The sequence below is a fragment of the Ascaphus truei genome, chromosome 9 (genome assembly GCF_040206685.1).
Source record: "Ascaphus truei isolate aAscTru1 chromosome 9, aAscTru1.hap1, whole genome shotgun sequence".
Taxonomy (NCBI): Eukaryota; Metazoa; Chordata; class Amphibia; order Anura; family Ascaphidae; genus Ascaphus; species Ascaphus truei.
Genome location: NC_134491.1, coordinates 20,263,518 through 20,276,368, shown reverse-complemented (window position 1 = coordinate 20,276,368; position 12,851 = coordinate 20,263,518). Strand labels below are relative to the sequence as shown.

The following is a 12,851-nucleotide window of genomic DNA, read 5'->3' as shown; positions in this document are numbered from 1 at the left end:
CAAGGAGATTTACACACACTTCACATGTGCCACAGACACCAAGAACGTGCAGTTTGTGTTCGACGCGGTGACAGATGTCATCATCAAGAGCAATTTGATTGAGTGTGGCCTGTATTAGACTTGAGGTGAGTGTGTGTTGTGTGAAAGGGACCCTTTAGTTTTTCATCATATCTATAGATATTCGCTAAGGATGTCTGCACATCCTCTGTGCTAGGCTGAACAGCCTGTCACTCACCCAGTGACAGCCAGTGAGGATGCACATCCTGTATAATGAGGCTGCTGTGTAACATATGAAGGGTCTGTGGAGTTCAAATTGGAGTTGAATTGGACTCTGAACTTCATCATCATCATCATCATGCCTGCAACTGAGAGAACTTGGCTTTCTAAATGCTCTGACAAATTTTGACATCTAAACATTGGCTCTATAAGCTGCTTTGTAACCGTCAGAAATATATTGCCCTCCCAGGTCCGATTTATACACCTGCTCTTTCATCTCCTCCAATACTCGGGGCCTCTCTCCTCCTCCTGCCTCTCTCCTCCTCCTGCCTCTCTCCTCCTCCTGCCTCTCTCCCTGCATCTCATGATACCTCCCTATTGCTTTATCTGTTTGCCGTTTCCTCACTCCTTTGTAAACTTTTCTGATCTCTCCAACTTCCCCACTCTCCTCCTATCCACGTTTCTTCATTTCTGCTTCCCTCCGCCTATGCTTGTGTATGTATAGGCATACACTGCACCACTATGTATACACCTTTCCCAAAAATTCTACACCCCTCAATATAAAGCACCCCAACAATCCTTGCTCTTTTGTACTCTCTCTACTTGCTGCTCAAGACGCTTCCCAGCAGCCTGAACTCACGGCTACTGTCCCACACCCACTGTCACTTCTAACAACCATTGTGTCCAAGCACTGCCATCTACTGCTCTTATTCCCTTACCTGCTGTCTCTTTAAGTCTCCAAACATACCACTTAGATTGTAAGCTCTCCGGGGCAGGGATTTAATTTCCTGTTAGTTTGACTTTTCTGTGCTTATTGTATTATAATGTGTTAAACTGTTTAATCTAATCTGAAACATTACTGTAAAGTTTGAGGTTAAAGTGTGTTTTCAAAATGTCCTCCTGCTGAAACACGCGCCCGAAGACGGGAACGCCAACGTCTGATTGCAGCGCCGATAACGCGCTTATCCAGCCCCCGCTCCTGAACGATACGTTGTTTTCTGAATGAGTTTTTTTCTCTCTTCTCCCCCCCCCCCCCTAGCGACCGTCCTTTATCAGGAATATCTTTATCTCAGCGTTTTGGGACCATAATTCTTGCTCTGTCTCCAGCACTTTACAACGCGCTTATCTTGTCCGCTATGCACCATTTTGTAACTACGCGCTTGATGAGGTCATCACGCCATCACCAATTCAAAAGAATATTTCTGAGATGAAATAAATCTTAATGTAATAATCTGCTGTGACAGACCTAGAATCGCTCAGATTTTCATGAAAAGTACACACACGCACACGTCTGATGCGTGTGCGCGCGCTCTCGTGGGGTGCGTATGCGTGCTCTAGTGGGATGCGTGTACGCGCGCACAGGGGTGGGGCACTCTTTGGTACTACAAAAAAAAATATATATATTTTGTACACACACTGCTCTGACCCCCTGTCCTTTCTCTCTTTCCCTTGCAGATGTTGGGGGAGAAGTCCGGCTCTCATCTGTCCGATTCTGGGACCGTGCTGCATGAGGGGAGAGGAATCACTCCAAGCACAAGCCCTCCCCCCACCCCCCTCCCCACGCTCCCCCGAAAGGACTGCGTCACAGGCCAAAACCCTTGTGCTCCCCTCTCCCCTTTTTTATATGACACATTACCACTATCCAACTATTCCTCCCAACCGGAAAAGTGGACTGTTACTGACTCCTCCGGACTGCTGAAGGCAGCCCCCCCCCCGCCCCTCCCCACACCGTGGTCACTGCATTGGCCGCGGAGTGAAGGCAGAGCGCCTCCTCTTAGAAGGATCCCCTGGTTTTTAATGCTTGCTGCGGTCAGACGGTTCCCGATTTGAAATGACCTCCATGTCCGGCCCGGATCTGTCCTCGTTTAGGAGTTTCTGCGGTCACCGGACACTTCTTTTCTCTCGTGCTCACCATGATCGGTTATCTTGCTCTGCCAGTGTGTTTTATACTAACCCTGCTCCCCTTGTGTCTCTGAGCGGAGTCTCTAACCCCCACAGATGCCTCCACTCTAACTGGCAGCTCTGAGAGGTGTCTGCCTCTCGCAGAACTCTCCATTCCTTTTTGCTTGGTGTCCGAGCGGTCTCCTCCGTGACCTCGTCCCCTTGCCCCCACCTTGTTCTCATACAGCCTTATCTGCTGCTTCTGCCAGCGTCGCCAATGCACCCATCTCTCCTTCCCTCTGCTATCACCACCCTATCCATGGGGCGGACGCCTCCAGTGTGCAGATCCTGTGCCGCCCCGGCGCACGCCTTCGTACGTCTGGTGCCAAATCCCTGGTTTCCATGTTTTTTGTTTTAATGTTCTTATTGCTCTGTACATTCCTGTATAGCTCTGCACACTAACTCCCTGCGCTCTGCACACTCACCCCACCCTCCTCCCTCCTGTCCTCTACACACTAACCTTCCCCCTCCTAGTCATTGCTCTGCGCACTGACCCTCCCTCTCCCTCCTGTCCGTCGCTCCGCACACTGACCCTCCCTCTCCCTCCTGTCCGTCGCTCCCTCCTGTTTGTTTGCAGTATTAAAATGGTGAGACATACATTCGTGTCCCTTGTGCTTCCTGTACTTTCTCTGCAGGTGACCCTCCTTACCCCCAGAGGGCAGTATACCACGTTGCTTTGCTATGATGTGGTTAGGGACACCCATTAAAGCTCTCGCAGGCGCTCTGCCTTCTGAGTGTAGGGGAATCCTCTTGGTGAACAGAGGCGCTAAACCCATACATCTACATTAGGCTGCGCTTACAGCGACGGCGCGTCAAAACAAATGCATTGCCGCCGTTGCGTGCGCTTATAGTCAGCATGACATGACGGAGCGACGGCGTGGTCGCGATCGCCTAGAAGTCATCTCAATTTGATTTTTCCAGCGACCGCAGCCTGTCGCTGTCGCCGGCACTATAAGCGCAGCCTTAGTGTATCATTAACGGTACCAGAGACCTGTACGAGCAGGGGTGGGGGACGCCGGTCACCAGCGGGTCTGTTTTTCAGGATATCCCTGCTTCAGCACTGGTGCCTCAATCAATCTCTGCTTCACCACAGGGGGCTCAGATTTCGACTGAGCCACTGAGTGAGCCACCTGTGCTGAAGCAGTGATAACAAGAAAAGAATGGGGGAGCACAGGGTGAGGAATACTATGACACTTCAATAGGTGCAAAAAATAAATAATCATGCAATGATTTCTGTGTTTTATAACACGCTTTCTGATGGGTGTGCGGGACTACACACAGGATAGGAAAATGGTGAATGGGTTGATGGGAAATATATATAAATAAACACTCACACGTGCCTGTGTGAGCACCCAAATTGTACTGGTATCTTTATCCTCATTGTGGTGATTGGATAAACTTCAAATAAAACCGATGCATGGAAGGTGGGTGAGGTGAGGGATAAGGGATGTGTCGGAACAGGTATACAAGCACTCGCACGGCCCTGTGTGAGCGCACATCAGGGTTTGCTTGCCTCCTCCTGCAGGGTCCCGTGTCAGCTCGCGCTCCTTCAGCCTCGCTTCCCCTCAGTGTAGAAAATCCACAAGTCAAATGAAATTACTGTTTTATTAATAGATAGAAAAACCACACTTGCATAGATTGTTAAAGTGCAGATCTCCCCTCCCCCCCCCTTTTCCGAGAGTCCGCGTTTGTGGTTGCAATGGATCGGTGCGCCTTTTTCCGCGTCCAGATCCAGGGCTTGCGTCACAGGCTTCTTTCTACGGGTTCCGCACTGGTACAAAAAAACTGAGCAACGTGTTTCGCCCTCAGTTTTTTTTGTACCAGTGCCCGTGTGAGTGTTTATTTATATATATTTTCCATCAACCCATTCACCATTTTCCTATCCTGTGTGTAGTCCTGCACACCCATCAGAAAGCGTCTTACTCCACACACAAATCATTGCACGCTTATTTATTTTTTGCACCTATTGAAGAATGTCATAGTATTCCTCACCCTGTGCTCCCCCATTCTTTTCTAGTTTTCTCTGTACTAAGGATCCCAGATTGGTGCTCAAAACCCTTTCAGGACCTAAGAGAGACGTCAGCTTGAGGGGTTCATTTACCCCTTTGTGAAGGTAGTATCCATCCTTTTACATATTCATAGGATCCAGTGGGAGAGCGCCCAGCATCGTATCCTGAAGCAGTGATAACCTGAAGGTGGTCCTTGAGGACCGGGGTTGCCCCCCCCGAGTAAGAGCTTGAATGGGGCATCCTACTTGGTTAACACATTCACTGCTTGAGACAGAACTGAACTGCTTTGTGTGTGTGCGCGTGTGCGCGTGTGCGCGCGTGTACGCACACACATATAGGAGTAATTTCACTCCATGAAGTTTATTTATATACATACACAGCCGTCTACTCTGGCAATGAGTTTGTTGCATCCTTTATTTGAACACTATAAGGCCTCGCTTATAGTGACAGCGACACAACGTCGCGTCAAAACAAATGCATTGACTCCGTCGCGTGCGCTTATAGTAAGCGCGACGCGATCGCTGGAAGTCATTTCAATTTGATTTTTCCAGCGACCGCAGCGTGACGTCGGCGTCGCTGGCACTCTTAAGTGCGGCCTAACACGATGCGCCTCCTGGAACTGTGACTCGAGTCGCAGTCCTGTCCTGTAAATAAAGACCAGCCCCAGTGCCTTTTTTTTAAAGGGAGTTTAATGGGTGCTGGAAGCTCCGTCCTGCTGAGGTATGGGGGAGGTTGGCGTAGCGAGGGAGGCGCGACTGGGATGGGGGCAGGGGCTCTGCAGGAAGAAAAAACGGGTCAGCAATAACATGTCTGCGGTCAGCATGGTGGCACCTGCGGTCAGATCTGCATGTCCCGCCAGTCACCTCTGTACCTAAGGGTGTTCATCAGTCAATTCTGTCCCTGTGCAGGGGGGGGGGGGGGGTTAGACCGTTAACGGATGTCTCAGAAGAGCCCGCAGTCCTTCAGCGTCTCCTTGATGACTATATCTGTCACCGCGTCGAACACAAACTTGACGTTCTTCGTGTCTGTGGCGCAGGTCATGTGGCCGTAGATCTCCTTGGTTTCTTTCCGCATGTTCAGATCCAGGAACTGCAGCTTGATGTAATTCCCGGCGTCCTCGTACGAGTTGGAACCTGTGGGAGAAAGTGTGAGAATCCTGCAGTGCAGGACCACCCTCCCTCCTCACCCCGCCACCCCCCCTCCTCACCCCGCCAGCCTCCCCCCCCCCCCAACATGACCTGCAGAACATCACACTGCTAGATTGCCCCTAACAAGAACTGTGCAGCAAAGCATTTGGTCATCTCCATATATCTGTAGGGCTTGTGACCTGACTCTTGGTGCTGCTTCATGGTGATGCTGCATCTAGGATCAATGTTGCTGCTTCTTGCTAGGAACCCAACGTGTGTGGGGTCCCTCCTGGGTGACAGGTCCTGACCTGCTTGGATGCAGGATTTGTCCCTCACCGTCATAGTCCGGGAAACAGATACTCAGATGAACCTTCGTGATTTTCTGCTCGAAGAGATCCTTCTTGTTCAGGAACAGCACGATGGACGTTCCGGCGAAGAACTTGTGGTTACAGATGCTGTTGAAGAGGTGAAGAGACTCGTGCATCCGGTTCTGAGAGGTGATAAGAAGCGGATGCATGTTAAGCTCTGGCGTGTGGCCCCTGCAGTCTCTTCATCCCCTATAAGGTCTCGTATATCAAGGTCTGGTCCCTGCGGAGTAATTTGTTCTACTCCTAATAAAAGGAATTGGCTCAGTGTGGAAGTATTCACACTCTAATATCAACGTCCTAAAGAGAAGGCAAAGACGGGTGGGGGGCCGTGTTGGTCCTTCCATGTAGTAACACAGGAGGGAGAGGGAGGAGGGGAGTCTAATACCTTCTATTGGACCAACAAGTAGTTGATATGTTACAAGCTTTCCAACCTCTCAGGGTGGGTTACCCAATGAAGGACCCTGAGGGGTTGGAAAGCTTGTAACACATCAACTACGTGTGTGTCCAATCAAAGGTATGATACCAATCTCCCTCCTTTGTTACTACACTAAAGGGATTAGGAGACCTATCTTTGGAACAATGTAAGGAGTGATATTCTGTGAGACCCTGGGATAGGGACCGGAGGATGACCGTTCTGTCCCAGGTTATTAGGTTGCAGGGTCAGAATGACTCCTGCCTTTATAATCCTAAATACAGAACCTGCTCGTCATATTCGTGATCAACATCTCCCATGAAACAGATTAAACGCAACACATTCAGAAAGTGATGAGAAAAATATACAGCCCGAGGCATCTCTGGAAATAGCTTCCACCCGGCTCATTATACAGCCCGTCCCACCCCGTAATTACCAGCGTGGTGCCTTGGAAGTTGAAACACGGCAACAGAGAGATTTGGCCAAAATCAAGAAGCTGCGTTGTCTAAATTTAGCCTAGGTTGGACTTGATGGACATTGTCTTTTTTTTTCCCCAACCTCATCTACTATGTAACATGAACATCACAACGAGACCAGGACACGAGAGGGGGACGTGGCCCAGAAAGGGTCACCTGTGCAATAGATTGAGTGGAACACATGGAGACAATAAGCACTATCTAGTGGGAATAATGGTGAACAGCCTGGTACAATATCACAGCGCAGATCCCCAGTAGGGTGCTATGGCTGGCACATTGTAGGACCATGTGAGGTCATCGGGGGAAGTGACTTGACACGGTTTGAAATGGAATGTTTAAATCAAGAGATGGCTGCAGAGACGAATGGTACCAATGCGGTCTTGGATATTTGGTTGCGGCATGGATATTTAGCCGCCTTTCGCTTTGCCGCTAAGATCACAAACCTTAGCCCTTACCCTAAACCCCCCTAATCTTAAACCCTAATAATAACCCTGCCCCCTACCCTAAAACCCCTAAAGTTAACCACTAAAACCCCTCAAATTAACCCCAACCCTAACCGTTAAAACCCCAAAAGGTAACCCCCTACCCTAACTGCTAAAACCCCTAAAGTTAACCCCCCACCCCAGGGGTCTCAAAGTCAGTCCTCAAGGGCCACCAACAGGCCAGGTTTTATGGATATCCCTGCTTCAGCACAGCCTTTGATTGAGCCACCTGTGCTGAAGCAGGGATACCCATAAAACCTGGCTTGTTGGTGGCCTTTGAGGACTGAGCTTGAGACCCCTGCCCTACCCTAACCTCTAAAACCCCTAACGTTAACCCCCTACCCAAACCACTAAAACCCCTACCCTAACTGCTAAAACCCATAAAGTTACCCCCTTATCCTAAAACTTCCGTTATCGTAGAAGTGGCCTGCGGCTGAGGGACCCTCTGCGGCCAAACACCGATGGGGACCAAATATCCCATCCCAGACTAAAGAGCCGCAGGTGAAATGTATAACAGAACCCCCCGTCCTGAGTCTGTTAGTTTAATGAAATATTCATGTTTAGAATTGTTCTGCGGTTTCTATTCTGTAACGGCTGTACCCGGAGCAGGTGGTGCATTTTGCTGCACGCGCCTGGATTTTATTGGTGACACTCCTGTCACTCTGCGTCACACACTGTCACCGCCCTGGCATAGGATCAAGAGCGGTTCCTACCACTTCCTCGTCTTCCACCAGTACCATGTCGTAGGCACTGAGCGCTCCACAGAATATGATGCAGGTGACCCCCTCGAAGCAGTGAATCCACTTCTTACGCTCTGACCTCTGACCTCCCACGTCGAACATTCTGTGAGGGGTGAGAGGAAGTTTGGGGGAGGGGGGCACAGTTGGGAAGGGAGGTTATTGGGTCATGGTCAGTGAGGGGAGAGCAGGGCACAGTTAGCGGGCCGGGGGGTCATGGGAGACAGTGGGCAGAGACTGTTAGGGCCTTGTAGTATGCAAAGGATCAGAGGTTGAGTTGAAGGGCTGTGACAGGGCTGTGGTCAGTGAGGGGTTGGGGTTCTGTGGCCAGCGAGGGGTCAGAAGGCTGTGGTCAGACAGGGTGCAGAGGCTGAGAGTTGGGAGGCTGTGGTCAGCTAGGGTCAGAAGTTGAGTGGCTGCGGTCAGGGAGGGATCAGCAAGGGGTCAGAGGCTGAGTTGGGAGGTTGTGGTCAGCGAGGGTCAGAGGCTGAGTTGGCAGATTGTGGTTAGTGAGGGTCAGAGGCTGAGTTGGGAGGTTGTGGCCATAGAGGTGCAGAAACGGAGTTGAGTGGCTGTGGTCAGTGAGTGGTTGGGAGCTGTGGTCAGCGTTGGGTCAGAGGTTGTGTGAGATGGGTGGGGGGGGGGGCTGCGGTCAGCACATGGGGAGGAGATACCGGAAGTGCAGATCCTTGAAGGAGAATTGCGACTCTATGATTCCCGTGGTCTTCACCCGGGAGCGCAGCACATCCTGCTCATTTGGGATGTAATTAGGGGCTGTGATCCTGTCCAGCTCGTTCAGGTAACTAGTAAGAGAGAGACTCTGTGGAACTGCTTCCCCAACCAGTGCGACAGTGACCCGGACAGAAGGCACCTATGGGACAAGCATTGTGCCCCTTCCCCCACGTACACAGATTCCTTGGACCCCAAACTCATCGGGACTACCATTTGTTCCCAGAGCCCCCACCTTGTAACTATCTCTGTCCCCCCTCGTCGGGTATCTGTCCCCTTCAGCAAGGGCTGCTTTAGATTTTTGGAGGCCTTAAGCAATAAAATGTGGGAGGCTATTGCTCGCCACACAACACGCCATGATCCTGCACTGCCTCCGTCAGACCGTCCCTCTGACCATTATGTCCGGACAATTTTTATTTTCGTCTCCCAACAGCTTCTTTGATCTCACAAATTGGCTAAAACCCAACCGAGCAGTCCCCCTTATGGGGGTTAAATAGCAAACGTTCCCTTCTGCTCAACTGACACAAGTAGCAACAGTAACTCTTAATCAAATCCTAAATCAAGAGTTCGTTGAAGTGTAGCAGAACAGACCATACTTTGATATATAGCTTCCAATAAGGGGTATTGGCTTAAACCTTCAATTTGTCGGGAGACGAAAATTAGACACACACATATACTGTACATACACACAGACACATATGTAGACAAACATATACAGAGACGCTCATGTACACCTAAATAGATGCACTCAAAATCAATTTTCCCACCGGTCCTAAACAGTTTGCAGAAACCACAAAATATATGCGTCAATTTCAAGAATTCATACTGTAGGCAAGTGACACTGAGCACAGTTTCCCATATAGACACAAAGCAACCCTACCAAGGGCAGGGAGTAAGCCCCTTCTCAGGTCTGAGCATGAATGGTAGTCGGGTAATATGGAAGTCCATCACAAAATAATATGATGTTTTGGATCCATACATTGATCCTTCTTCAGAACTATGATGCAATGACTTACAGAGGCCAGTGCATCCCCTCACTGTGTGATGTCATACTGGGGACTTCTCTGTTGCGCTGTCGCTTGGCAGGACATTTTGACTGAAGGGGAGGGATCTTCCTATATAGAGGTAATCACTGGTTGCTCTACATATCCATTGCATCATGGTTCTGAAGAAGAGTCAAAGCATGGGCCTAAAATGTCTCATTTCTTGTGATGGACTTCCACCTTAACTGACCATTCATCATCAGATCTGATGAGGGGCTTATTCACCCCCCTTGTGCCTATATGGGAAATACGACTTATGTTCAGTGTCAACTCTTGAAATTGGTTGATATATTGGCGGTGGTTTGTGCCACATCTGTATAGCCATTTTGGATCCAAATAAGGGTTAACTTATATTGCATTTATTCAGGTGCACACAAGCTTTGCTGTATTCTCTAATTATTCATTGCAGGTCTGGTGAATCCTGCTTCATGACACCCAGCTTTTCCAAATGTGTTTTCCTTTATAAAAATGTTCTTGTTGTGGTGTTTTTGTATATAGTTGTTGGTGTGTAAACACACGGCCTTGTACATTCAGACAGAGACCGGCAGACTCTTTCCCCTCTCCTCCTCACTCTGTGTCCGGCCACGGAGCAGCGTTTGGCCGCTCTGATCCCTTCCACTGAGTCACTGACCGTTCCTGTCTGTCTGATTGAGGTCAGAGTGGCCTGACAGCTGGACAATGAGGAGGAGGTTTGGCCGGATGCCAGCAGGTAATAGCAGCCTGACAGTGTCTGATGGGGGGGCTGCTATGTGGCTCCCTGGAGCTGGGATGGGAAAGAAATTTGGGCCCCTGAATCAGTAGGGGCCCTAAGCGACTGCGTAGTCCAACTATATCAGGGGCGGCCCACTCCAGTCCTCAAGGGCCACCAACAGGTCAGGTTTTCAGGATATCCCTGCTTCAGCACAGGTGGCCCAATCAGTGGCTCAGTCGAAGACTGAGCCACTGATTGAGCCCCCTGTGCTGAAGCAGGGATATCCTGAAAACCAGACCTGTTGGCGGTCTGAGTCACCTGTGCAGAAGCAGGGATATCCTGAAAACCTGACCTGTTGGTGGCCCTTGAGGACTGGAGTTGACCCCTCCTGGCCTATATGATGAAGCCTCCTACGTGTACACGTATCCCACGTGACTCACTAGGGGGCGGAGTCATTGAGCTGGTATTCTGCCGCCCTCTCAAACGAAGCCTGCACCCCCTCGTCTTTCCACAGCTTCTGTATCACGTCCACCAGCTCCTGCGGCATCGTGCCCTCCTCGATGGAGTCTGCCAGGTGGCAGAGGACGCGCCCGTCGTCCTGTGGGGGACATAGTTGTCACAGACAGGACAGGACCGTTGGGTGCTTCACACAACAAGGCGTCTGGCTAAGGCCTTGGACATGGTAGAAAATACTGCGCTGAGCCGCGCTGAGCCAGCACACTTACCTCCTGCATCTGCTATGTGTGTGGCATTAGCAGGCGCGTGCGGAGGCGTGCGGAGGCGTGCGGAGGTGTGCGGAGGCGTGCTGAATTGCAGGCGACAGATTAATTAAAGTTTTCGCGCTTGCAGGAGCGGAGGGCCGGTCACGTGACCGCAAACAGCCAATGGCAGCAAGGGACTAGCCCCGCCTCCCGCCACGCCTTTGTCCCGCCTCCCAAGCGTGCTTGCTGCCTCGCCTGCAGAGCGTTGCACCCCCTGTGTATGACAAAACCTGTGCCAATGGACCTGCAGAGCATCACCCAGAGCCCATGTGCTCTCAATGATGTGCCTTCTCCTCACTTTTAAAGCTTTACACTCTTCTTCTCCTCCTTACATCTCAGCCCTAATTTCTCGCTATGCACCACCCCGACTCTTGCGTTCTTCTCAAGGATGTCTTCCCTCTACCCCTCTTGTATCTAAAGCCCTCTCCCGCCTTAAACCTTTCTCACTGACTGCCCCACACCTCTGGAATGCCCTTCCCCCCAATACCCGACTAGCACCCTCTCTATCCACCTTTAAGACCCACCTTAAGACACACTTGCTTAAAGAAGCATATGAATAGCACTGTGGATATTCTGAACACATGATACATAAAGCTTGGCTCCCTGCAGACGCACTTACCAGAACTCCCTGCTACTGTCTCTGTACGTTCTCCCTACCTACCAATTAGATTGTAAGCTCCTCGGAGCAGGGACCCCTCTTCCTTAATGTTATGTTTATGTCTGATGCACTTATTCCCATGATTTGTTATTTATATTATCTGTTAATTATGTGATTACCACGTGTATTACTGCTGTGAAGCGCTATGTACATTAATAGCGCTTTATAAATAAAGACATACAATACAATACACTGACCTCACAGACGGTCCTTTATGAGGACCTGTAATGCCCACATTTAGCCAGCAGAGGGTAGCACTTGTCTGTGTGATGGAGAGAGGGGACACATGGCCTGTAACATGTTCAGATTGTACAGGCTGGGACACAGTGACCTATTTGGGATAAAGACCCTGACACCGTCCCTTTTCCCCCTCCCTGTGTTGTTCAGTGTAGATGTCCCCCCCGGTGATATTTGGGGAAATTTCAGATGCTTTGGGTTTTTAATAATAACAGAATATTTTGGTGGTTTTAACTCTTTCAGTGCCACAGAGTCCTGTGTCACCCCAGCATTGATACTAGATGCTGGTCGGTGTCTGGTGGTCCCACACTGACCGCTTTGGTTGAGTCCCCGTAGTCGATCCCCAGGGTGGACATCGCACGGATTATGGACAGGATGGACTGCAGGACATTTCCATAGATGATGGCTTTAAACTCCATGCATTCCTGCTCTGAGTAGCCGTTCTGATGGATAATCCTGCGGGGGGAGAACAGAGGAGTGATGGGGGAGACAAGACAGAGAGAGAGGGCAGAGAGAGAGAGGGCGGAGAGAGAGAGAGGGCGGAGAGAGAGAAAGAGAGAGAGAGTGTGAGAGAGAACGAGTGGTGGGAAGAGAGAGAGAACAAGATGTGGGAAGAGAGAGAACGAGAGGTGGGAAGAGAGAATGAGAGGTGGGAAGAGAGAGAGAACAAGATGTGGGAAGAGAGAGAACGAGAGGTGGGAAGAGAGAATGAGAGGTGGGAAGAGAGAACGAGAGGTGGGAAGAGAGAGAACGAGAGAGAGAGAATGAGATGGGAAGAGAGAGAACGAGAGAGAGAATGAGATGGGAAGAGAGAGAGGAGAGATGGGAAGAGAGAGAAGATGGTACACAGATGAAAGAGTGTGAGTAATGGTGGGAGAGGAGAGTAGCGAGGGGAGACCATCGCAGGTCTCCTGCAGCCCCCCCCCCCCAACCAAACTCTCTGCTTGATATACCCCCATTCCTC

At 50.3% G+C, this 12,851-nt stretch overlaps 1 protein-coding gene and 1 long non-coding RNA gene across 4 annotated transcripts in view; one reads left to right on the top strand and one right to left on the bottom strand.

The window, feature by feature from the left end:
• LOC142502517 (uncharacterized) lies at positions 1 to 2,754 on the top strand. The gene is made up of 2 exons (XR_012803780.1): positions 1 to 125; positions 1,672 to 2,754. It is a non-coding gene; the product is annotated as an uncharacterized LOC142502517 (long non-coding RNA).
• Positions 2,755 to 4,565: 1,811 nt separating this feature from the next.
• The window catches only part of GNAT2 (G protein subunit alpha transducin 2), a 20,478-nt gene continuing 12,192 nt past the window's right edge, over positions 4,566 to 12,851 (bottom strand). The window contains exons 3-8 of one of the 3 annotated variants that reach the window (XM_075613602.1): positions 12,202 to 12,343; positions 10,672 to 10,829; positions 8,443 to 8,571; positions 7,745 to 7,874; positions 5,630 to 5,783; positions 4,566 to 5,299 (exon numbers count right to left, since the gene is read on the bottom strand). In XM_075613602.1, coding sequence (XP_075469717.1) covers positions 5,109 to 5,299; positions 5,630 to 5,783; positions 7,745 to 7,874; positions 8,443 to 8,571; positions 10,672 to 10,829; positions 12,202 to 12,343 — 904 coding nt within the window. In that variant the 3' untranslated portion in view covers positions 4,566 to 5,108. The remainder of the gene's footprint in view (positions 5,300 to 5,629; positions 5,784 to 7,744; positions 7,875 to 8,442; positions 8,572 to 10,671; positions 10,830 to 12,201; positions 12,344 to 12,851) is intronic. The other 2 variants (XM_075613604.1, XM_075613603.1) reach the window with 2 other exon arrangements.